Source organism: Polyodon spathula, chromosome 5, assembly GCF_017654505.1.
Source record: "Polyodon spathula isolate WHYD16114869_AA chromosome 5, ASM1765450v1, whole genome shotgun sequence".
Lineage (NCBI taxonomy): Eukaryota > Metazoa > Chordata > Actinopteri > Acipenseriformes > Polyodontidae > Polyodon > Polyodon spathula.
The window spans coordinates 66,930,679-66,955,433 of record NC_054538.1 but is presented as its reverse complement, the minus strand read 5'-3'; the positions used below and the strand labels follow the sequence as shown (position 1 = coordinate 66,955,433).

Sequence of the window (24,755 nt, the reverse complement as noted above, 5' to 3'; positions counted from 1 at the left end):
TTATTAACTAGCGGAACAAAAAAAATTGTGCTCTGGTAAAACAAATAAATATCACACTGCAAAGACAAATCCTGTTAATACTTATAATAACAATAACACCAATAATAACAGTAATAATGGGGGTTCACACCAAAGAGAAAAGAATAAACAAACCATGCTACAATAGTCATCAGTACTATTATTCTCATTCAGTGAGTGTAGGCATTAGCATGGTAATCTATAGTTAACACCGGGTTACACAAATTTATGCTAACATAATATTTTATTACATAAATCAATGGCCCCTAGTCGTAACCTAACACCAAAGCGTGCATGCTTTCTCCCCAAGAGCAACGCATAAGGCTTCCAGGAGACACGCACACACCAGACTCAAGACAAAAAGAAAAAGTTACAAGCTTAACTCCACCCACGGTTTCCCAACTAACATCAACGGATTAGTTGTTTACAAACTCCCATAGTGAGTGCCAGATATCAAAGTCTGTACTGGTTGATACAACCACAGGCTGTTTAACAGTACAGTGTTTTAAATACACAGCGATTTGGACCGACAGCAAACTCATAAATTATTATATGCTACCTCCATCAACAGGGCATAACCAATATAGGTGTGTGTCTGTCCAGGTCTTCCGCAGCCGTCTCTGTCTCTGTCTCTGTCTCTGTCTCTGTCTCTGTCTCCCTGCCTGCCTGCTCTGCTTGTTTACCCTTGTTCCCCTTCTTATTTTAAAGGCAAGTTAATTATCGCACACACCCCTTTCGTTTTGCTAACATTCCACACGCGTGCAGAACAGCACTTAATAGGAGCCTACATAATGCCAAATAGTGTCACCTGGCAGTATTTAACAACTATACTTGCCAAATAGTGTCACCAGCACAATTGTGTCTCATTGAATATTACAACTAAGATGTGCAATAGATTGTACAACCATCATATTCATTTGATATTTTATTGTGTTGTGCTCTTTGTTTTTGGATATCAAATAACATCATACAGCTAATCAGTGTATTTCTTTAGTCTAGCAGAATACAGTCTACATTTACATTTTTAACAGTGACACTATTTGGCAGTGACAGCATTTGGCACCATAGGTGCCAAATAGTGTCTCCGGCACAATTGTGTCTCATTGAATATTATAACTAAAGTAACAATGTGCAACAGATTGTATAACCATCATAGTGAGTTGATATTTTAATTGTGTTGCGTTGTTTGTTTTTTGAATATATATAATTGTATATATATATATATATATATATATATATATATATATATATATATATATATGCCCCGCAGGCAGGGCTGGGCTGGAGAGAGGAGCTCCGGATTGCCTCCATCCTGCTCTCCTATAAAAGGGAGTGGGAGTTGGATACCAGGGTCGGACTGAAAGAATGACAACAGAACAAAGAAAAGGAGCTAAAAAGAAAGCGAGCTAGAGAGAAGAAAGAGTCAAGAAAGGCCTGGACAACTGTCGAGTCAAGTCTCCAATTCTCTACATGATAACTTTTTATTAAGGTTTGAAAAAAAAGAAAAATGGCGACTAATCTGCAGACTAATCTGGTGGGTAAGGTAAAAGTGAAGACTATCTGCAGTCTAGTCAGGTGGCTTCTTTGCTGCCTTCCAGAGAACTTGTTGGCATAGCTTCTTAAACTTCTTTGTTGATTTTTGCAACAATTATTCAGGTGTTTTACACAATGTAAAGTACCGGCACTGATTCAAAATGAAAGATGAAGGAAAAAATATTCTAGGCATGTGCAGATGAATTTGCACGACTGCGCATGTGTTCTGCAAATGAAACACTATTCTTCCAATGACACTATTTGACTTGTATAGTTTGTTTTGGTTGTGACGCATCTCGTGATTGTTTTCCTGTTTATATTTGACCTTTTTTAAAAGCAATTAACAGGAGCAGCATATCAAAATCTATTATTCTACCAAGTTATAAAGTGGAATAGTTGTATGCCTTTGTCTTATGTACTTATTCACTTCAGTTCAGGCCAATAAGATTTCAATTTACAAAAACTGCAAAACTTCCCACTGTGAGGAATAGTTTTTTAGTTTGTTTTTCAGGAATACTTCTACCTGCACCGAATAGTGAAATGTCACGATCTACCGGGACAGTTACCATGGCGACCACACGCTCTGTCATCTAAAGGGCTGTTCAGACCGGATGCAAATGAAGCGCGCGAGGGGATAAAAAATAATTAAACCTATTTATTTAAATGGAGCAATGCACACCGCAGCCGTAGGGAGCGGCGCAAACGAAGCGAGCGAAGTTAGAAATACATTTATTTTATTTCTATTCGCGCCACAAGCTATTCGTGTTGCAATGGACCAATCAGAAATAGTGTCAAATGTAATGGCTGTCAGACTGTCACTGTCTCACTCATGCAGAAATTACCACAGAAATAATAAAAAAAAGGACATCAATGAGAATGTAATTATTAAAGTAAAAAAATATAGAGTGCCTATAGAAAGTCTACACCTACACCCCTTGAACTTTTTTTTCACATTTTGTTGTGTACACACCATACAACTTTGTCCCAGAGTTCTTTTGAAAGCGTCTTGGTGCTTATGGTTGAGTCTTTGCTTTGAAATGCACTAACCAACAGAGGAAACCTACAGGAACTGCTGAATTTATCTTGTAATCATGTAAATCACTACAATTTAACAAGGGTGGAGGCCACTTAATTTAGGATTGCTATTACAAGGGGGGTGGACACTTATCCAACCAAACTATTTCAGTTTTTATTTTTAATTAATTTTCAACAAATTTTTAGAATATTTTTTTAGCTTGGAAGTTGTGGGGTAGGATGTGTACATAAATGAAAGAAAAAAAAACGATTTTAATGCATTTTAATTCCAGGCTATAAGGCAACAAAAGGTGAACATTTTGAAAGGGGGTGTAAACTTTCTATAGGCACTGTAATGTTCAGAAACAATTGGGGCTACCTGGGCCCCCATCGGTTTTACAGTTGTGCCTATTTGTTTTGTGCTGGGCAAGGTTTCTTAAAACTTGGCTTGTGTTTTGATATCTCCCACTTTAAATGTCTCGACACTTTTGATAACTTGACGTTTTTTCAAATTTCCAATGTGTTTTTGTTTCAGATAGTAAGTACAAAAAGTAAGGAAATCGCATTGCCCCAAACCTTTAAATGTTTTTCCTAACAGATATAAGTCTATTATATACTAAATATGTGGCATTGTCTTGGATGAAGGCCTTTACTTAAAAAGCCCAGCCATAATTAACTAACACACCGTGTGTGTGAGGGCATGTTCATGTTAGAGGCAGGTGTGTAAAACGCATTGATTCAAAACATTTTTTATTTTTAGCAAGATATATGCGCCAACACTATATAAAAAATATGAAATTACCTTGAGGCAATACCTTCTTCATGTATGAATGACACCTTTGGTGACGTCATTATAATAGTTTATAGAAATAAGTTATTTGCATGATCCAAACTTGTATCTATTTTCAAAGAGACATTTGTTTGTTCAGTGTACAACTGACCAACTGTGGTGGGGCAATACACCTTTTATTGATAAAACAGCCTTAAAAACTGTATGATGTTTAGATTTATTACTGATCAATCCCATGTAAAACATGCTTACTTCAAACTTTAGCAGTGCTGTCTCGGAAGAGTTCCGAGTTCTGCCTCTTCTGGCTTTTCCCCAAACCCAGCTCGCAGTGTAGTTATAGGTGCAGAATGGTGAGAATTTTAAACACGAAATTTCGAGCTACCTGAAATTCGTTAGGAGTGGGCGGGCTAATTTCTGAAACCACCTCCACGGTACCGTGAGTGCTTAGTATTCGCTCTTTACCCCCTCCTCTCGTAACACTGTGGGCATGTCGTCTTTATGCGCCGCTTCAACTTGCTCTTTTTACCTTGGGGGCGGTGCTTATTTTTCCCACTGATACATTAGCAGGGTTTAGCTCTTCTGAAATTGACACTACAGCACGAAATATGTCACAGGAAGAAGACGTCAAGGGTCTCACCGACGAAGAGGCTTACAATGCGTGCAAAACCGCGGACCCTATAACCAAGGTGAAATACCGTAATTAGACAGGGATAGGCAGCGCATAACACACAAGCGAGGTCGGGGGGGCGGGGAGGTTATTTTTCACGGATACTACTTGTAGGCCGCAGTACTACTGCTGTCATTTGATTTTCCTTGATAAAAACACACATTAACATAATTTTACAGCCTATGCTCCAGCTTTAGTTGACATTTCATTGTCAATAAATAAAAAAAAAGACAATTCATTCTGGCTATAAAGATAATTACTTTAAAAAAATGTAATTAAAAAGTCAAACTTTTTAATGGCATAGTTATAGAGATCGCATGTCTCCGGCCTATTTATAGAATTGGATAACTTTTAAGGTCCGATTGATTTTGTGCTATAAATAGTTCCAGTTTCTAGGTGTTTCTAGTGTATGTTTTAATGGTTTAATCATGTGTGGGAGATTGCAGAGATAATGGATATGGACGACCGGAGTGACTCAAGAAGAACAATATATAATCTCTCTATGTCTTCATAAAAAAAAAACTAATGTTTAAATCTGTGGTCGTTGCTGTTGGAGCTCCTCATTTTGAGTAATTATTAAACGAGTTAGCCCTTTGTACTGTACTGTACCGTGACAATAATATACCCCATTGTAATTTGGCTTGTGGACAACGTGATGAAGCATTTAAATCGATAATTTTTAAATTATTGTTCCTGTAGGTGAATGTCAGTTTACGCCCTTGTAATGGAATACTCTGGAATTCACAGTTCTAACCGGAGGGGGAAAAAAGTGTTCCATATTCGGAGTTGTGGTGTGATAAGGAGGGAACTGCATACTTTATCAGAAATGCAGTACAGTTCTGAATATTCTGGCTCGGATTTTCAGAATTTTACTCTGGAGGGTACATTTGTTTCCAAAAGTAGAAAAAAAAAACCCTTTTAAAGTTATGAAACTAGAAATAAACACCGCAGGTATTAAGTTCGGTTGAGTTTAACTAAGATTCTTTCTCATTTTTAACTGCTTCTTTTGCCTTTTGAAAAACATAGTATTTTACACTTAAAAGATTTGAGAGTCTGCCCCCATAAATTATTGTGGTTTTGGCAGAGCTGTTTACTTGCAGCTTACCTCTTTTGCTCCAGCAGTCAGCAACAGTGGCTGTTAGTAATGGTTTGAGTCCCCACAGAATGAGTAATCGGTTTGTCCATTGTTTTACCTATGAGAACCCATTCAAACTTGCATCTCTCTTCTAAAGGGAGTGTACCATACTTTGTATAATGCAACAGGGAGGGCTGTATTGCGCACTGCTGTTACAGATTTTGACACCTATCTGTGAGGTTAAAATCTCTAACCATGAATGCAGATGAGCAGGGCTCTTATGCATAGTGGTTAAGACACTCGCTTACGGTGAGGGGGGTTGTTGGCATTGTTACAACATCATTGTTTAGCGCGTTTTCAGTAAAACAGTCAGTTTTAATGTTCCAGGTGTAGGGAAATAAAGTATTTTATGTTATGCTGAGATGTGTTTGAAAAGTTTATGCACATTGGGTCAGACCACAATAGCCTAACCATGAAGCTAGCTGAAAATAGTGTTATACCTACAGTCTAACATGATAACATAATCCTACGATACCTAATATAGGGGTAAAATAAAAATGTTGAAGTATCACAGTTTTTAGATACTGTTTTTTTTTTTTTTTTTTTTTTTTGCGCATTTAAAACAAAACTCTAATTGTGTGCTTTAAAAACAATATGAACTAAGCTTACTCATTTCCACTTGGTGGAAGTGATCAACTAAGCTTGATGTGCATCTGTTTTGGATTTCAGCCAGATGACAACAGCAGTCGGGTTGAAGGCACAGAGTCAAAATGTCGAAAGTGTTTTAAAGTGCAGGAGGCGCTCTATAGCTGGGACATGTCCGGTTCGAGTCCAGGCTATTCCACAGCCAACTGTGGACAGGAGCTCCCAGGAGACGGCGCACAATTGGCTGAGCATCGCCCAAGGGGGGGGGGGGGGGTTTAGGCTGGCCAGGTTGTCCTCGGCTCACCACACACCAGCGACCCCTGTAGTCTGGCCAGGCACCTGTGGGCTTGCCTGTAAGCTGCCCGAGGACTGCGTTGTCCTCCGATGCTGTAGCTCTTGGGAGGCTGCATGGTGAGTCAGCAGTGTGGGGGAAAAAAAGCGGACAACTGACGGCACACGCTTTGGAGGACAGCGTGTGTTTGTCTTCGCCATCCCGAGTCAGCGCAGGGGTGGTAGCAGCGAGCTGGGCTTAAAAATAATTGGACATATAAAATTGGGGAGAAAATAATAAAAATAATTGTCACCGACTGAATAACCCCCCCCCCCCCCCCCCCCCCCCCCCCCCCCAAAAAAAAAAGGAAATGGCAATAATTTAGGGTTCCCATCTTTTCCACAGACCAAACCCAGTCATATTTCTCAGTCAGTTTTTCTCATACTGCAGTTTTGATAGCTCTATCAAAACTGCAGTATACTTTTATACAGTTTAACGCAATACCACCAAATCTCGGTACAGATATCAATAATCAAGCAGCATACACAGTATTGTGCTCTTGATATTTCTAGCAATCGAACTTGCAAGCCAGAAAAATGATAGCTATATCATGGTAGGTTAGAGGCTAATCTTATGTGAGACAAGTATATTTGGTGATGAGTAAAGCTGTAGTAAGTCAATGCAAAAAAGTATAAGTGTTAGCAGTGTTTTTATATTCTTTGGATTTTGTGTTAATCCGTATTTTGTGTACATGTAACGTGATATCTGTGAAACTCTTACTGTGTTGAATTGCATGTATGAGTGGTGGAAAGACTAGAATGAATACAGACTTCATTCCCAGCATACCAGTTTCCCTAATAGGATCAATGTGACGCTTTACCTGCAGAGGAAAGCACAGGACCTAAAGCTTCCGAGTCACACTGCAAAAGTCTGTCAATGCAGACAACTACAGGTTCAGCATGAAAGCAATAAAAAGTACTTGCAGTTTGTTATAGTAGCCCTAGTGGTTATCTTCTGTATAGGGCTGTACCAAGGGGGTTGTGAGCATTGCGGCTGCACAGGGCGCTAACCTGAGGGGGCTGACGAAAAATAAGATTTTGTATTTTCAAAAGTTGGCAGGTATGCTAAACTGACATGAAAAAGAAAAATAATTTACAAACTATATTAACCATGCTTTAAATGAAGCTTATAAATCAACGAATGAATGCGTTACAAATATACTTTAACGTAGTCTAACGTTAAAAAATAAGTTACCGTACGTTGCAAAATAGTCCAAATAAACAACACTAGTCTGCATGAAATAAAACTGTTGGGAGTTTGTACATTTTGTTTTTTCCTGCTGTGGTACAGAAATAAGAAATCACACACGATGCTGCTTAGCTTGGATGCTATAGAACAGTAAAAGCGGCACATGGCCACTAATGTCAAAAATCCTGCAGCATGGACCGCATTTAACATTAATAACTGTACTCCAGAGCGGCACAGTGGCGTAATGGTTAGCACTGCTGCCTCACAGCGCCAGTGTCCTGGGTTCGAATCTGGCTTAGGGGGTCTGTCTGTGTGGAGTTTGCTTGTTCTCACAGTTCTCTTTGTGTGACATGCTGGTTAGGTTGATTTGGTCACTCTAAATTGCCCTGTGTGTGTGTGTGTGTGGTGCCCTGCGATGAACTGGCGTCTCATCCAGGGTGTAGTCCTGTGTATGCCAGGTTAGGATCCGGCTCACTGCGACCCTGTAAAGGATTAAGCAGTTATTGATGATGGATGGATGGAACTCTACTCCAACTGAGATGTTTTATAATCATCGTCATTATTTTTATGTTTCCAGTGCTTCCAAGAATACTTGTCCAATCTAGCCATTATATACACTGAATTAGCATTTGCCAACTCTGAACTATGATCATGTCATCCATGACTTTGCATCACTAAAGGCAAGAAAAGTTTGTTACTGTGTTTGTTTAAAAATAAATGGTTTTCTGAGTGTACATGAATCAGTTGGGCTAGTCTAGTTTAGCACTGTACTGTACTCTTTTTACTTGTTTTACTTTCTAAAGATTTGAACAGTATAGATTTGTGGAGGTGTTATGTTGTATGTGACTTTAAGCACATAAGAAATGTTACAAACAAGAGGAAATCCATTGTGCCCATCTTGCTTATTTGGTTGTTTATTGATCCAAGCAAGAATCTTTTTCACATTTTTATAGCACTAAGATACCTCTGTATGTAAAACACCTGGCCTAGTTATAAAAAGTGCTTCAGGTATTTCTGTGTTGTTTTGTTATATATAAGAATTAAGAGATTCTCTGTAATTGAAGTATTTGAATATTTGAAGCTGGCTGAAATGAGTTCTTTTTTTTTTAATGTAAGAAATAAAGAAAATTGTTTTATACTGTGTTTTACTCCCTAAATGAGGTATAACAGAACACTAAGCTGAAACAGGTTAAGATAACAATAATGAGTGCATATCAGCAGCTGCCTCCCCAGTTATAAGAGAGCACAGTTTGGGCTGGTATAGACAGCCAATCAATTTAGAACACACACATTAGGTTTATGACTGTGGAGTTGTTTTGTGGGTACAAAATAAGGAGCATGTTCTTCATACAAGGAAGTGATTCGGGGAAGATCTCTAGCCCTGCCTTGAGAGAACACTCCTGGTATTCAGGTAGATATGATCAGTCTGACTGATATTTTCTTGTCAAAAGAAATATTTGCAATAACTGTCTATTGTCTGTAATCCTGCAATGATGGAATGGGTGTTATGAAACAAATTGTGTAGTTAGATTTGATTTACCTAAAGAAGTTGTCATTGTTTCTATTATATATTTATATATAAAAGGAATGGCATAAGTCATACAGAATCTTACCACACAACTGCTCATCTAAATACAATCGTCCGGAAACTCTGTATTCATTTCTCTCTGTACACGCTGGGTGAATTTACTGACTCTGTTTGTAGTATCAATAACTAGATACCTTAGGTAGATGGAGTTTACAAGTTTAGAGCAAAAACAAGTTCGATCCATCCCTGTGTTTAAGTCACCACCAACCCTGCAGATCTGTATACAGCTTGTATTCACTGCAGAGTGCTCTGGTAGTATAAGAAAGATAATTGCGCACAAAACACCAGAGCAGTAAACTAATCTAATTCAGTGAAAACCGCTTCATGGAATAACTGGTTAATTGAAGTAATTATATTGCAATCAAGAATTACGTTCCCATTGTTACTCATTCGAATGTATGAGGAATACAAATATAATCACATTTAGGAGGTTTTTACATGTAGGTGATTAAGTATATATTTGAATCAATTATGTGGATTTACTGGAGTTGATATGACCATTTTTGATTCACAGATATCCCAAGAAGTGTCTTTCCAGTATTGTCTTCAACTGTGTTTGACTGCTTGAGCTGAAAGTATAATTTTATGGCAGTTTGCTTTTGGAAAGGTGGTGGGAATTACAGAACCTGGGTTTTAGACAAGTAAAAGCATCTGTCATCTTTCTTTCAGGATTTCATGATGCAGCAGACCATGCTGAGGGTGAAAGACCCGAAGAAATCTTTGGACTTCTACACCCGTATCTTAGGAATGACGTGAGTTATTGGAAATGTTATGTGTCTGTGTCACACGACGGCTGGAGTGGGTGGCGTCAGAACAGAAGCAGGAAAATAAACAAAGAGAGAGGTGGAGTTTGGTGAAGCTGAGCGAATGGCTTCGCTCAGCATTTAATTAATACAGAACAGACAAAATAAACGGTTGGAACAATACAAAGACAGGACACGGCACATTCGCCAAAATAAATAGACAAACAAAACGGACTAAACAAAACAATGGACAAACAAACACGGTGAGCTTCTATCTAACGATTACTTTTGTTATTATTTCTACCTCCGTCTCCTATCCCGTTCTCCACTCACCGAACACCCAACCGCGAGTGTGTGAAAACGTGCATCTATATATACTGTTGTGCTGGGATTCAATTACTAATTAATTATTCACTTGAATCCCAGCATGTGAATTAATTATGTGCAACCTTGTGCTCACATTTTAACTACTTTAAATGTATGTGAAGTGATGTACAATCCCATGCCTAAATACAAATATACATTTTAAACACTCGTGTTTCAGACCCGTTTATATCCCGTGTACCAATGACTATACACCAACATTTAACAAACCACACGCAACATAACAGATAATATACGCAGGGGTGGGCATTTTGTCACAGTCTGGTATCAACCAATCGCATGATTTGTCAAAATCTTTCTTGTGTACAGATGTCATCCCATGCATTGAACATATGACAGAATTCTAAAGTTAAAAAACCAGTAACACCTTTTAATGTTAGTAGCAGTTCCCGAGTACATTCTTTTTGTGGTTTTTATAATAAGTCAATATGTCCTGTGCAGGGTGTCTCTTATTATAAAGAAATATTTCACGCAGTTTGAGCAGCCTGAAGCTGATAACTTGGTTAACTTGGTGTTATTGCACTTACTGTAGGTGTGTAAAGTAACTGAGCAGTTCAGGAAAGAACCCATTAACATCATGCTGAGTTCCACTTCAGTGCTACAGAGCACACTTCTTGTTCCCAGCTATTAACACACCCTGTATAGCATGGCACCCCTGCCAAAGTTAATTGATTGTTAAACAAATCTTAGTGTGTGCATCAGTGTTCAAATTAAGGCACGCTTCAGTAATTTTGTGTTAAATGTGTTAGATTTGTTGTATGTTGTATAGAACACCTTGCCTAGCCAGTGAGATTCAGTTCTGCAACCAGTACCAGCCTTTCAGTTCTGCTTTAAAATAACATGCCTGTACAGTATTCTCTGTGCTGCAGACAATGCCAGTCTGCTTCTTGGGTTTAGACTAGTTGACCTGACCCCTGCTCCTTCCCTTTCTTTCCTCTCAGGCTGCTGCAGAAGTTTGACTTCCCCTCCATGCGCTTCTCCCTGTATTTCCTTGGGTTTGAGGACAAGAAGGAGATTCCCAGCGACAAGAAGGAGAGAACAGCCTGGACCTTCTCCCGACGAGCCACCATCGAGCTCACACAGTGAGTACAAACTCCCCTCCATGGAGCTGGCACACTGTCACACACCCCCACACCCACACACCCACAGTTATTGGATGTTGCCTGTCTGTTATGTAATAATAAAGAAAGTTTGCTTTTACATTTTAAACATTGCTGTGGGGAGCTCTGAACTCAAAAGCTTAAGTTGTAGATTTAAGACCTCATTTCTGTACTGATTTCTGTTGCATCTTTTTTTTTTATTTTTTTATTTTTTTTTTAATGTAATCATTTACAAATTGCATTATGTGAACCAATATGAACATGGTCATCATTTGCCACGAATACATTTCAAGCAGTGTTTGCGCAAGTATTTGAGTGTTTGTCCCAGCACAAGTGAAATTCTTACCGTGATGATGTGTTGGCAGTGCTGCAGATCTGTGTGTGTGATGGTGTTTTTCTTGCCCTTCCCTGTCCTGCAGTAACTGGGGCACCGAAGTGGGGGAGGTCACAGACTACCACAACGGCAACTCGGACCCTCGGGGCTTCGGTGAGTGAGCCACAGAAATGTCCCCTTTAATGACTAAAAGAGCTGTGCCCATTACCAGGGAGTTCTTAAAAGCCAATGTATTGATTACAAAGTACTATTGTGTATGAAGCTTGTTCTGTCTTAGTAAAAAATGTCCTTATAAGAGTAAATTCTATTAAGAGCATGCAGTAATTATGATAAATGTATAAGTACAATTTCAAATAAGAGCAATTACCAAGAAGGTGAATGCCTTTAAGAGTAAAACCAAGTACAAGATAGAGAACATAGTTATAATTAAGAGCAGTAGTAGAATAGAGCAAGGTATAGAGTAGTTCAGAGCAAGGACAAGGTGATGCAAGTACTGGTACAACTGATCGACATATAGTCCAGTATAGTCTCGAGTTGTGAGGTTTACAGCTGCTGTGTGAACTGATGTGTCGCCGGAAGGTGGTCATTGAAAACTAGGGATGCACTGAATCCAAGTTTTGGGGATTTGACTGAATAACGAAGGTCAGATCTTTTCAGATGGATTCGGTATTCGGTTCGATATTAGGCCAAATCTTTTCAGATGGATAATATCGAACTGAATATCGAATCTACAAAAACTGTCAAGAAAACTGAAACTGTTGAATGATAAAAAGACTGGCAGCTACTTACAAGGGACACGAACAATCTATAGTTTTGAGCCTTTTAGTTTATAGTTTTGAGCCTTTTAGTTAATAGTATTTTTATTACCGAATGGAAATATATCCCTAAGATTTCAGTTTGAAACGTACACAATTTACTCCTAGCCCCCCTCCCCACACAACAGAAACGTCAAAATATAGAACCGTTTACCTTTACAAGAAAAGAGAGCTGCATCTTTGCAATAAACCACTATTTTCTTTAACTAAGGCAGGTCAGGTTTTGTAACTCCCCTCTCTAAACTGCAATGTATTCAGTAAAGTGAGTGAAATTTTGCAAACTGTCGCTAAATTAATTGAATTGTTTTACTTAATTATTACCAAAAGCACGCAGCTGCCTGCAAGGATCATTTCCATCAATCAGACCTATACATCAGATGATTGGCTTTCTGAGTCTGTGACTGGGCGGGACTTTGGGAAGCAAGAAATATTAAACAAATAGAAACTTTACCTGCTGCCACAAGGTTAAATGAAAGATTGCAGGTGAGTTCAAAGTTATCTGTAATAACGGTGTTGCACTATTTTGATAGATATTGCTTACTGTATAAAAAAATTCAAGCAATACGATTAATTGTTACAAGGCTGTCCGGGTAGAATCTCCACAATTAACTGCTCAAGCAATTCACACTCAGTTTACATGTCGAATACATTGCAGTTTAGAGAGGTGAGTTAAACCTGACCTGCCTTAGTGTCCTGAGATTCTGGAGCCTGTTGGCAACACTATCTGAGAGCTATGAGGGAAAAAAATTACAGTGAGTGACCTGAATCTCCCTGTGAAATAAAACCCACGTTGATTTAAATGCACCGTGTGTGCAACACATATCGAATAGACTACAAAATAGTTTAAAAAAATATTTAAATAAAACACAGCAGTTCCCAAATGGTTCAACAGTTGAACTTGTATTGGCACATTACAATAACATAATTTAATTTACTAAAGCATATTGTTCAACAACGTCTTGCACATCTGACAGTTAGTTGTAAAGTTACAAAAAATACATATTTCTGTCCACCGTTTTTTTTTTTTTTAAATCCCAGTATGCTCTCTAGAACACGTTTGACAGACAAAGCAGCAAAGCACAAAAGTCTACAACAGTTTACTGTTACTATATATTACAGGTTTACTACATAACTTTACTCCATGAAAAGTGTGATGTGACTGTGCTGTTGCATACGGGGCTATGTTTGCATTCAGCAGCTGCGTGTGTGTACTGCGTGTGCCACCAGTAATAGGGAGCTGATAGCTGTGACCATTTCATCAGACGTGCTCTTGTTATTAAATACAGTGGTTACATTCAGTACTGGATTCTTGTCTTTATAGAACAACTGCACACAATGGAGGTATGTATTAAAATGGATGTGTGTCTGGGCGGATATAGGATTCTGATTCGGTTCACCAAATCCGAACCATACTCAAATAATAGATATTCAGGCCGAATCCGAAAAAAAATCCTGGATTTGGTGCATCCCAATTGAAAACCTTAAGTGGGATACTTCAAACTTGCCGGCTTATGGTGCTCAGTGAGCCTTGCGGTGGGTAACCCTGCACTAGACAGGCTCTGCATGTTCTGGAACATCTCCCTGTCTGAGTGTTCATTTGCCATGCATTAATACAAAATGAGTTTTACAACACATACTGCTGCAGACCCTGGGCTTTACTGTGTTGTGCATAGCCCAGCAGTATATTTTTCAACATAGTCTGATAGTTTTATTTACATCGTGTTTTTCTGGCCAACGCATGTCTTGTAAGCACTGTGTAAGGTGTTCTGTAGCACTGTTATTTTAGTGTTCTCTCTGTTCTCCCCCTACTCTGCAGGACACATTGGGATTGCAGTCCCTGATGTCTATGCTGCTTGTAAGCTGTTTGAGGAGCAGGGAGTGACGTTTGTGAAGAAGGCTGACGATGGTGAGGAGGCTGTCCTTACTGAAGGATTATTATTACTGTTGACAGTGATGCAGGGGATTATCCGAGGTGCTCCACCTCTGCACTCTTGGGTGATCTCAAAGACTTTAGAAACAATATTCTTGTCTTCAGGAACTAGAACAGTCAGCAATGAAATGCATACTGTATGTCCGTCTAACTAAATTCATTCAGTACCGTTTTAATTAGAAGAGCAAAACAAAAGGAAACCCGAGTCAGAGTGTTAGATTCTAGCCTAGGAACTAGAACTGAAGGGCAGCTGCTGAACTCTGATGAAAGCATAGACTTCTCGAACAGACTTATCAAAAATTACAAAACAGTTGTATTTGAGTAATTACAATAGGAACCGCTAAGAGTGGTTTGCAATCGCTGTAAAAGTTAAGGGGCCAGTACATAATATATTGTAGGCGTGTTACTACTCCGACTAGTTTACTGAACATATTCTAAGAAACAGAACTGGAGGGCGAATAATTTCAAAACTTTAATACCGGCTTATCTGAACACAGGCCAAGCGTAATGCAAAATTTTAAAATAATTTTGCTGAACGACATCAGTAAAAAGCATAGATATATATATATATATATATATATATATATATATATATATATATATATATATATATATATATATTTTTTTTAAATACACACTGTGTTCTACCATAGAAGGTAGACTAGGCTCAAATTATACAAAACAAATGTATGGTTGGTTATTTTTATTTTATTTTTATTTTTTTCCAATGTAGGTAACCAAACTTTAAGAACCCCCTTAGTCTATGTACCTGGAAGCCCTGCTGCCACTCCAGTCAGATGAGTGGGTTCAAGTGTCTCTCTTGTTTTGTGTCTTGCAGGTAAAATGAAGGGGCTGGCTTTCATCCAGGACCCGGATGGCTACTGGATTGAGATTCTGAGTCCCAACAACATGGTCTCAATCACATCTTAGAGCAGGTGGGAGAGAGAGGAACAGAGGGCACAGTCATGAGGGAAAAGACACTGCAGCCCAATCCAGTCAGCCATATTTACCATCCCAGGGAAAAGAGCACTTGCATACTTCTATCAATCATTGCATCAGTGTCAACTGTGGACTAAAGTCCAAGGAAACATTAATGTACACTTCCTTCCCTAGTTCAAAGAGCGAAAGGAAAATAATAAAAACGTTGAACAACTCAACCTTTATTCTGTTTATTTAGTAAATTCAGCGGCAGGATGGACGAGTGCTACTGACTCTCGAGACATATCGACCATGCCTTTGAGCAGCATCTTCTGAACTGTTTGAATCAGATGTAGTGATGGCAGGACAAACAAAGCTTTGAAACTTGAGCAAGCAGCTTCACCTGTGTCTCTCCACACAGCTTTGATCGGAATTGAATCCAAAACTCCAGTGCAGCCATAGATATACAGTAGAACCTCTACAATCCAAACTAATCGGGTGTTAGGATAATCAGACAGTGAAATAGTTTGACGTGACTTTCTCCATCAAGAAACCTCCTACAGGGCCTCCCGAGTGGCGCATCTGGTAAAGGCGGTCCATGTGGAGTGCAGAATGCGCCCTATAGCCTGGACGTCGCTGGTTCGAGTCCAGGCTATTCCATTGCCGACCATGGACGGAAGTTCCCAGGGGGCAGCGCACAATTGGCTGAGTGCTGCCCGGGGTGGGGGGGATAGGGTTTGGGTCGGCCAGGGTGTCCTCTGCTCACCGCACACCAGCAACTCCTGTAAGCCGCCCGGAACCGTGTTGTCCTGATGCTGTGGCTCCGAGGTAGCTGGTTAGTCTGCAGTGTGAAAAGAAGCGGTCGGCTGTCGGCACACGCTTTGAAGGACAGCGTGTATTCATCTTTGCTGCTCCCAAGATCTTTTTTTGTTTTTTTTATGGTGTTGGAAGAGGTGTGCTTGTATTCCTTTGGGCTGTGGGATTTTCCTGTGCAATGGAGTTTTGAAAATAATAATAATAATAATAATAATACATCAGCGTTATTACATTGTGAAGAATTCAACCACTTAGTTTATCCAGTCCTAAAGCTGTATTTTATTTTAAACAAAACAAAAAAAGAAACAGCAGAATTATGCCGCTTGAAAATCTGCACAGTACAGTAATGGAGAAGACCTCGCCTTCTGCCAGCGGCTGCTGCAGAACAAACACATCTGTTTTGTGTTCTCTTGGTAGTTTGTTCAGAATGCATCTTGCAATAAATATTTTTCCTTAAAGCTGAGTGTTTGTGTGTGCTGGTGAAGCCCAGTGCATGTGCGTCTGATTAGCTGGACTGCACCTGGTTGGGGGGGGGGGGGGGGGGGGGGGGGTACAATGTAAACACTGACACTGTTGCTTTGAACTGAAGTCAGGTACACACTATTGTCAGTGATCACGCAACTCAAAATCGCTTTAAGCAGTCTCCAAAAAGACAGGAAACAACACAGGGATCAAACGTGGTAATTTCTGACAAAATCTGCATTTGTGAATTGCCCCCACCTCGATTTGTAGAATATTGTACACTGTTCTCTGTATCGGGAAAGAAGCTCCAATGAGAAATGTACACAATTCATCCTCTGAAAATAAAGTTTGCTGTGGATAAGGTGATATTCGGTCTCCCGGCCGCAGGTGGCGTTCCAGTTACTCGTGGGGCTTCTATTTTGTTCAGTAAAGCAATATCAGGTTGGTTGTTGACAGCGCCGTGTACAGGCAGGGGCGGAGCCCAGTTGCGTGCTTGTTCTGGTCTTGGTTGTTGTAGGAGTCGGAGACGAATTTAAACATCTAATAAGACTTGATTAGAAAATCAAATTCATGAAGTGAAGACCACTCGTCATCATCGCTGGCAGGGAGCAGGTTTATCAACGCTGTCAGGTGAGTGCTGCTGAGTCTGTTTCTGGGGCGTCGGGTGGAAAGTAAGACGCTCGAAATGGACAGGCAGCGCTGGTAGCAGTAGTACAATCATAACAAAGCGTTATGCCTGGCAATGATAACTTGCTACTGCAGGTTACCGTATGACCAGTGTGGTGCAGCTGTTACGAGACAGCATTAAAACTTTGTTCTTCGGGGATGTCATAAAGGGGACCATGCAGTAATTGTGCAGTACGGTGTAATTTACTGTATTATTATGATTGTCACCGTGTAGGCAGTAAATATGAACAACAGCATGCGTTTTTCATTTGCATACATTGCAGATGGTTTCCTAGTACAGTATTAATAACTACTGGTATCAGTCGGGGTCAAACACATTGAGACGTGCAGTGTACTTCAGTTTCGGTTCGTCAATTGCACTGAACGGGAAGTGAAAATTACACAGTGTACCGTTCTTCGCTGTATGGAGTAATTGTAGGGGGTAATTGTTTTTATGAGTATTAAAGTTTTTGTAAGAAAAAAAATTGAGCTAGCAGATGAGTACATTTTTTGGAATTTTGTAAATATGTTCTTGAGCTAGCGGTCTCGTCAGATTCATATTATTTATAGTTGTAATTATTAATCAATAATGTTGAATATTGTTTTAATGGAGAGAACTGATAGTTCTGTCATCGGGTCTATGCTTGTGTTGTGTATTGTATTCACACATCTATCAATTGGAAACAATTTTGTTTGTTCACATTGAGGTAAGTAACTAAAGGACCCCCGACATGTGGGTACTTCCGGTCGGTGCTGCACAGTAATTGCAATACTAGAAAACCGAACATGTCGCGAATGTTGCTGCAGTGCCATGACGTGAAAATGTCAACCCGCAGAATTCCCTGACACCTCAGTTAAAGTTAGAAGCAACATACAGTACGTTTGCGAAACACGGGACCAATCGGCTCACCAGTGCTGGTCCTGCTCCCAGTAGCTGATTAATCGCAACTTTATCAAATCAGATCCCGGTGATGGCTAGGTAACCCATTCTGTACACTCGCCACTATAAGAAAGAATACACCTGTTAAACACTTACTGTCTCAGACCTTTTTTTTTACCACATAGATTTTCTTTATATATTTTCAGCCACAAAATAAATATTGAATTCATTATTTATGTCCGTGCATTACACATGACAAACATGGGGTTTCAATGCGTGTTTTTTTTTTTTTTTCTAGCTGGAGACAGCTCCTGTAAAATACTTTTTTGGGTTTCCATTCGATCAGTTTATTTTGTGCAATGAATGGGAAAGGTGGGGTTTGATATGTAAAGTAACTACGCATAAAGTACTCATGCAGTTTTTGAAGATTACTAGTGAAGTTTTGTGAAACTATGGTTTACATGGGCAGAGAATTGGTACAGGAGTGAATCAAAGCATATGTAATAAAGCAAAATACCTCGTGCCTGGTTGGTTAATCATGTGCTTTACTGCTCTTGCCCAAATTGTTTTTCAAATGTCATTAGTGTGGTGTCATGTTGTTAGTAGTGAATACTGTTTCAACTAATTTATCTTAGGACTCATTAATTAAAAATGAACTTGGAGGTACAAAATGAAAGTCACCAACAGATGCAGATCACCATGACTGAAAACCGGCAGAGACGTTATCTATTTCCCTTTCATTCAGACAATATAGCATATAGGGGATCAGGTGATGCTGCTTGTACTACCCTGGCTTAGAAACCCTCCCCTTCTGGACAGCTGACTGCTGCTGAGGAAGCATTCAACACCACGCTTGGGCAAATACAGGTAGTGGGCACTTGAAAGGGAGGTGGCGTATACTGATGAAATGGACTGAAGTGCAGCATTAGTTTCTTCCCAAAATTGCCACTGCCTGCTGTATCCTGCACAAACTCTTGTGAACAACAAAATGAGGTGTTCAGGAATCAGTGGCTGCCTGTGAGACAGACTGGGAAGGTTACCAGTGTTGCCAAGTCTCGCAAGAAAAAAAAAAAAAAAAAAAAAAAAAGCTACACACTGCCTTTCAAAACAAGCAAACCATGTTATGAGTATTTCTGCAAATTCTAACCCACTACTTTCAAAAAGCAAGCCCAATCCCACTTATTATAAGCGAACTTGGCAACTGTGAATTGAAGGTTATCTCAGCTGCCAGTTTCAATTGGACAGCAGCGATATGAGAAGGCTTGTGCTGTCAGAGATTCTCTCCTTTCTTTTAAGTTGTGTTTGATTTACTGTTGTGTTAAGTATTAATGATGCACACAAATAAAACACAATCAATAAGTTAATTTGCAATTTTATTTGGTCAGTTCTGAGAGGGCATCAACAACTTGTTGGATGTTGTTGCGCTGTTTTGGGTCGCTCAAGCTGGCTCATGACATCCGGTTCACCAGCTATATTTATTAATGTGGAGGACAGACACATATTGTCTTTGGAATAGCTGGGATTAAAAAAAAAAAAAAAAAAAAAAAAAAAAAAGAGGGGAATTAATTCAGGTGCAGACATTTAAGCAGCTGATTTGCTCTTCGTGTTTAACTTTAGCGTAGTTTTTACAGCAAGGATATTCTCAAACAGCTGCTTTAATACTATAACAAGGGCATAACAGTTTATGGTAAATAGTTTTATACAGAACTGTAAACCTACAAGATATATACAACATGACAGAACAGACACAGCAAAAAACCAATTTAAAAATAAAACAAAAAAAAAAGCCGCCTGCATTATCATTAAGGTGAACTACACCACCACTAACCATAAAAGAACCCATCTGCCACTACTTTCTGCCCTCTTAGAATCCACTGTAACAACTGACCTGCTACTTCATTAAACACGCTCATTTACATTTACACGTGAAATGCAGGTTTCCATGCAAAACTGGGCGTGGATTTTCCCATGTGTTTCGTCATTTACACGAGTAAATGATATTTACCCTATCCCACCCATTTTTTTCGGCCACAGACCTAACTTACACAGGTAATTCTCCCAAACGCGCATCGGCATTTCACCTGTAAATTGAACTGCATGGAAACCCAATGAATGATGTACCTCCCCAGTTTCCTTGTATGCAAACTCAATTAACCCACGTTTTGTCACGGGCATTATAAATATATATACACACATATATCGTATTACTTCAATTTAAATTAAAAGCCACCCTCTAATTAACGCCTCACTCAAATGTCAGTTTTTAATAGACGCCGCGCTCGTTAAAGAAACGTAAAAGTATTTTTTTTCTATCCCCGCTTATAAAATAAAGAAACGCGCAACTCTGGCTATGTGCATGCGACACCCCCGAAGAGGCTGCAGCCTCAATCCACCATGCAGTACAAACACCTTAGTAAGCACATTTTATTTTATGTTACAGTCCCGACAGACAGCCCAACTTGAACTACCTACAGCACAGCAGTCCCTCATGTCTCTTTTCCCCGCAGCAGAGTTCAGAGTTCAAAACAAGGGCTGTCTGTTTACCTCAGAGGAATTTGGCGCTTTGCCGGTCACTCTAGCGCTATCTGAAAGATATCTTCTTGTACAGCGTTTAGTAGTATTGTTTTTTTTATTCGATTGGAATTTCTCAGTCCTGTATTATTATATATATATATATATATATATATAATATATATATATATATATATATATATATAATAAAAAAAAAAAAACTATTTATGAGAAGATTTAGTTTTGGTTTTTCTTAGAAAAATTATAAACAAGCAGGTAAATTGCAGTGAAAACAAACAAATAACCAAGTAGGATATGTTTTAGTTTGAACAGAAATCAAACAGACATTCAGATGTACAGTAATATTTTTCGTTAAGAAAAACAACTGCATCACACTCAACTACCGTTCTGTCTCCTCTTCTTGTCCCACCCCTTAGCAACCAATACACACTCTGGATTAGCAGATACATTACTCCCCTGACCTCCCAACTCACACTTGATAGGCTCTCGTTAACTGTCAGTAAATGTACTGTATTCAAGCCCCATAAACACACAAGAGTATAGTGCTGCAGGTCAGAGGCTTTCACGGCGCCGCTTCTAAAATCCCTTAAATCACGTAATAAAATCAAAGCATAGTATTATTAATAAAGGCCGCCCTCGTATCACCGCCCTCGTTTAAGGACCGCAGTCATTTTGATCAATTGAAAATATACGCCGCAGCGCTGAATTGATGTAATACAGTGTATGACAGTATATATATATATATATATATATGTATGTATATATATATATATATATATATAGTAAACGATCCTCACACTCACGGAGTTCATTGCCCCTTTAAGACCAGACCCAGGACACAAATGGAATTGTTTTAGCGCTGACGCGCACTTTTAATAAACACCAATCAAATAAATTAAACAAACAGAAACAAACACCTAGCTCTCTCTTGGAGCTCTAACTAACATTAACGGGAACCTAACTAAACATTCAGGACGTCTAAGCCGTTTACCCGACACCAACCTCACACGGGCTTCACTCCGTACTTCGCCTTCGATACGACTGCTCACTCACACAGTCGGGCTCTTCTCTCAGCAGCCTGGAACAGACTGGCTGCCTCTCTTAAATCCCCTGCACCTGGCTCTAATTTACAACTACCATCAGGTGCAGGGGATTACTAAACAATTAAACAATTACACAATTAAACCCCATAATACCCAAATGTGCATTCAAACAAGGGTTCACGCAGGGAAGGATTTAACCCCCTCCCTGGTACCTTACAATATATATATATATATAGAGAGAGAGAGAGAGAGAGAGGAGAGAGATAGAGAGAGAGAGCGAGAGAGAGAGTAGAGAAGCCTATCTCTATCTCCCTCTCTCTCCTCTCTCTAAGAAGTGGAAAAAGTCCTCATTTAAATGCATGAAACTACAATGTATAATTACATATATATATATATATATATATATATATATATATATATATATATATATATATATATATATATATATATATATATATATATAGACACACACACACACAGCACTCGCATATTTGACCATATAACATTTATACTTCAGTGAAGGATAAACACGTGTGACACATCTGATTATTTAATTTTGGCCCGTGCCAACCTTTGTCTGTATTTTTTTTGCCTTCCCTGAAAAACTCAAAAATACATATTTGAAAGGACTGTGTTTTAAAATAAGTAAGCATCCATTTACTGTAAAAAAAAAAAATTATCATAGCGTCTCACGTTCATTTGTTTTTGCTACATTTTCACGTGGTGAAATTGGAGAAAGTGCTGTTAAAGACTGATTTGGCATGCGAGAGACAGATAATCAAATAAATGGTAACACTGAAGAGATGGGCTGTGAATAACCCACAGGAAACATGGGAGTTTTAATGTATTTTAAATGGTGTTGGCCAATTATTTAACACTAGAATCCCCATGCACGTCAATTTGACGTTTTAGGATTCAAAATGTAAATTAGTCTGCGTTGGTGAATGCCATGCGGTTGTCCATTCTTGACTTTTCCTAAATATATGAAGTAAATACCGAGACGGCGGTTCTGGTGTTAGTGCCTTGAGGATAACTCACTTTCCTAGCAATTACTTTCCCACCATTTCCAAAGTTTTCATGCTTCACATGTGAGAATCTGATGTATTTTCATTGTACCCTTCACAGGTTTAAAAGGATTTGTTCTTAGATGTTGCTAATGTCTTCTGTAGTGATGAGATCTATAGCAACACTTGTGCGTGGTTGAACTTTTTGATAAAGCCTTTGAGTCTTCAATATCCTCTTTCTCTGCTACAGTTCTATCCGCTGTGGACTTGACTGTGCCTCCAATGCCATCATAAGGACCTTTCCATGGGCCACCTCCATGAAATTCCATTACACTTTTACAAAGCTATGGAGGAAAGACAAAGTCAAAAGAAAGTAAAAATTACCTTTGTTCCTGTACTGTGTAGTTGGTCCATCACTCCAGAAATGTATACTTTTCACCTTGGGGTACTTTTTTTTAAGACTGGTGTCATATGAGCCAAGATGCCCACTTCACAATGACTAAGATCTTCAGACACTGTGCAAAAGCATTTCTTAAACAGCTTAACTCCTGTATAGACGACCACTGTATGGCATGACACCTGTTTGTGGGATGCGCCAAAATGAGCACCTTGAATGTGACTATTAGACTTGCAATTGTAATTTTCTGAGAAATCAACAAGAATTGCAGCTTTGTTTTCTGTGAGGTTTCCTTTTGGTTGTTTTTCTCATTTTGAACGGATTGTGAATATTGAATGTGTGAGTACACATATTTGCTGCTTCCTTATTTGTAGCTAATTTTAGTTCTTTCAGCTTTCCCTGTGCTGTACGCTTGAATGTTGTAGTTACATATTTGCTTTCTCCGATCTTACTTTCTTTGATCTCCACATTGTTCACACTGTTTGTAACAGCACTGCTTATTTCCAGGTGAACATACCAGAGTATTTGCGAGTTCTTAAGCATGACTGATATTTATGATCTTTCTATTGAAGAGAGCTTCCATTTTCATTTGACGATTCTCTCACTTTACACACTGGCAAGTCTGCCTACAATCGAGAATGGTCTATAACGCGTCAACTGAGCATGTGGCATTTTGACACTGGAATTTTCATGTTTGAACTGCAGGAACAACTTTTTCAGTGGTGCAGAAAGAAGTCGCTTTCTCTTTTCTTTCTTGCGCAAGGTGTTTGTATCTCTCTTGCGAGGCAACACCCGTCACAGGAAAGAAATTTGATGACCAACTTCTGTTTGTGGCTAGAAGATAACTTCTGTTTTTTGTTTGAAGTGTTGGTACTAGTAAGAGACCTGTGATCTTTCTCAAAGTAATCAGCTGCATAATAGAGCAGTTTGTATTTCTTGAAAATGGAATGATTAAATTTCCCTTTTTTTTTTTGTTGCTTTTGTGCTTTGTTGAAATTTGTGCACGTGGTGAAAGAGAAGAGCCTTCCCCACATTTTTCCCCACTGTGCTATTTTTCAGGAGTTTCTCCATAGCTTGCTAGGGGAATTTTTGTTTGTTTTTTTTTGCATTTATCCTGTATAATCTTTTTTTGTACTTTGCACCTCCCTTTCCAGCTGTCTTTTCTTTTAGCAATTCTGTTTCTTTTGCAGATTTTACGACCTTTCTTTTGATACATACTGATGGCCTTTCTACACTACCATAATTCTGTCTTGCAGGGTCTGGTGGTCATGACTGTGGTGTGTCGGGTGGAGTGAATGTGGCCGATTTCTTTAGCTGCTTGTGTTTTCTGGCAGTTTTTTTCCATGTCTGTGTTCTCTATCTGACACTTCACTCACTGGCACATACTTCCTTTTACTTCTTTCTCTTTTGCTATGTATGCACTTTATGTTTCTCAGTATCATTGTTTCTCTTCTCGGTGTACCTTCCACACTTATCTGCATTACTAGCTTTAGTTTTCAGTCTGTAAAATGGCAAAAATAGATTGTAATCTACCCAATACCAACATGCTGCCCTTTTGAATTACCCCTAACCTCTACCATTCTTTAATACAAATGATCACATTTTAAATGATTTCTAAATTTAACTAAAACTGGTTTTAGAAATATCAAACAATTGAACTAAGGGTTGAAATAAATAAAATCATTTAAACAGTAAAATCATAACCGACACCAAATTTTCATAACCAGCTATTTTCTGTTTGCTGAAAATTGTCGGCTGTGAGATAACTCGCAAGGTGTCAGTTATGAGAAATTCCTCTTTCTTTTTCATTTTAACAAACATGGCAGCCATTTTTGTTCTAGTACAACTAAATTAGCAGTGAGAACAAAGTAATTTTTTTTGT

General features: G+C 38.9%; 2 protein-coding genes across 2 annotated transcripts in view; both read left to right on the top strand.

Moving 5' to 3' along the window:
• The first annotated feature begins 3,863 nt into the window (after window positions 1-3,863).
• glo1 (glyoxalase 1) lies at window positions 3,864-15,312 on the top strand. The gene is made up of 6 exons (XM_041251083.1): window positions 3,864-4,041; window positions 9,519-9,601; window positions 10,918-11,058; window positions 11,496-11,563; window positions 14,042-14,131; window positions 14,994-15,312. Exons 1-6 carry the CDS (start codon window positions 3,961-3,963, stop codon window positions 15,083-15,085), a joined length of 555 nt encoding a protein of 184 aa, XP_041107017.1. The 5' UTR covers window positions 3,864-3,960; the 3' UTR covers window positions 15,086-15,312.
• Window positions 15,313-16,805: 1,493 nt separating this feature from the next.
• LOC121316193 (BTB/POZ domain-containing protein 9-like) overlaps window positions 16,806-24,755 on the top strand; it is a 64,775-nt gene continuing 56,825 nt past the window's right edge. The window contains exon 1 of the mRNA XM_041251082.1: window positions 16,806-16,981. The gene's annotated coding sequence lies outside the window, so the exon portion shown is untranslated. The remainder of the gene's footprint in view (window positions 16,982-24,755) is intronic.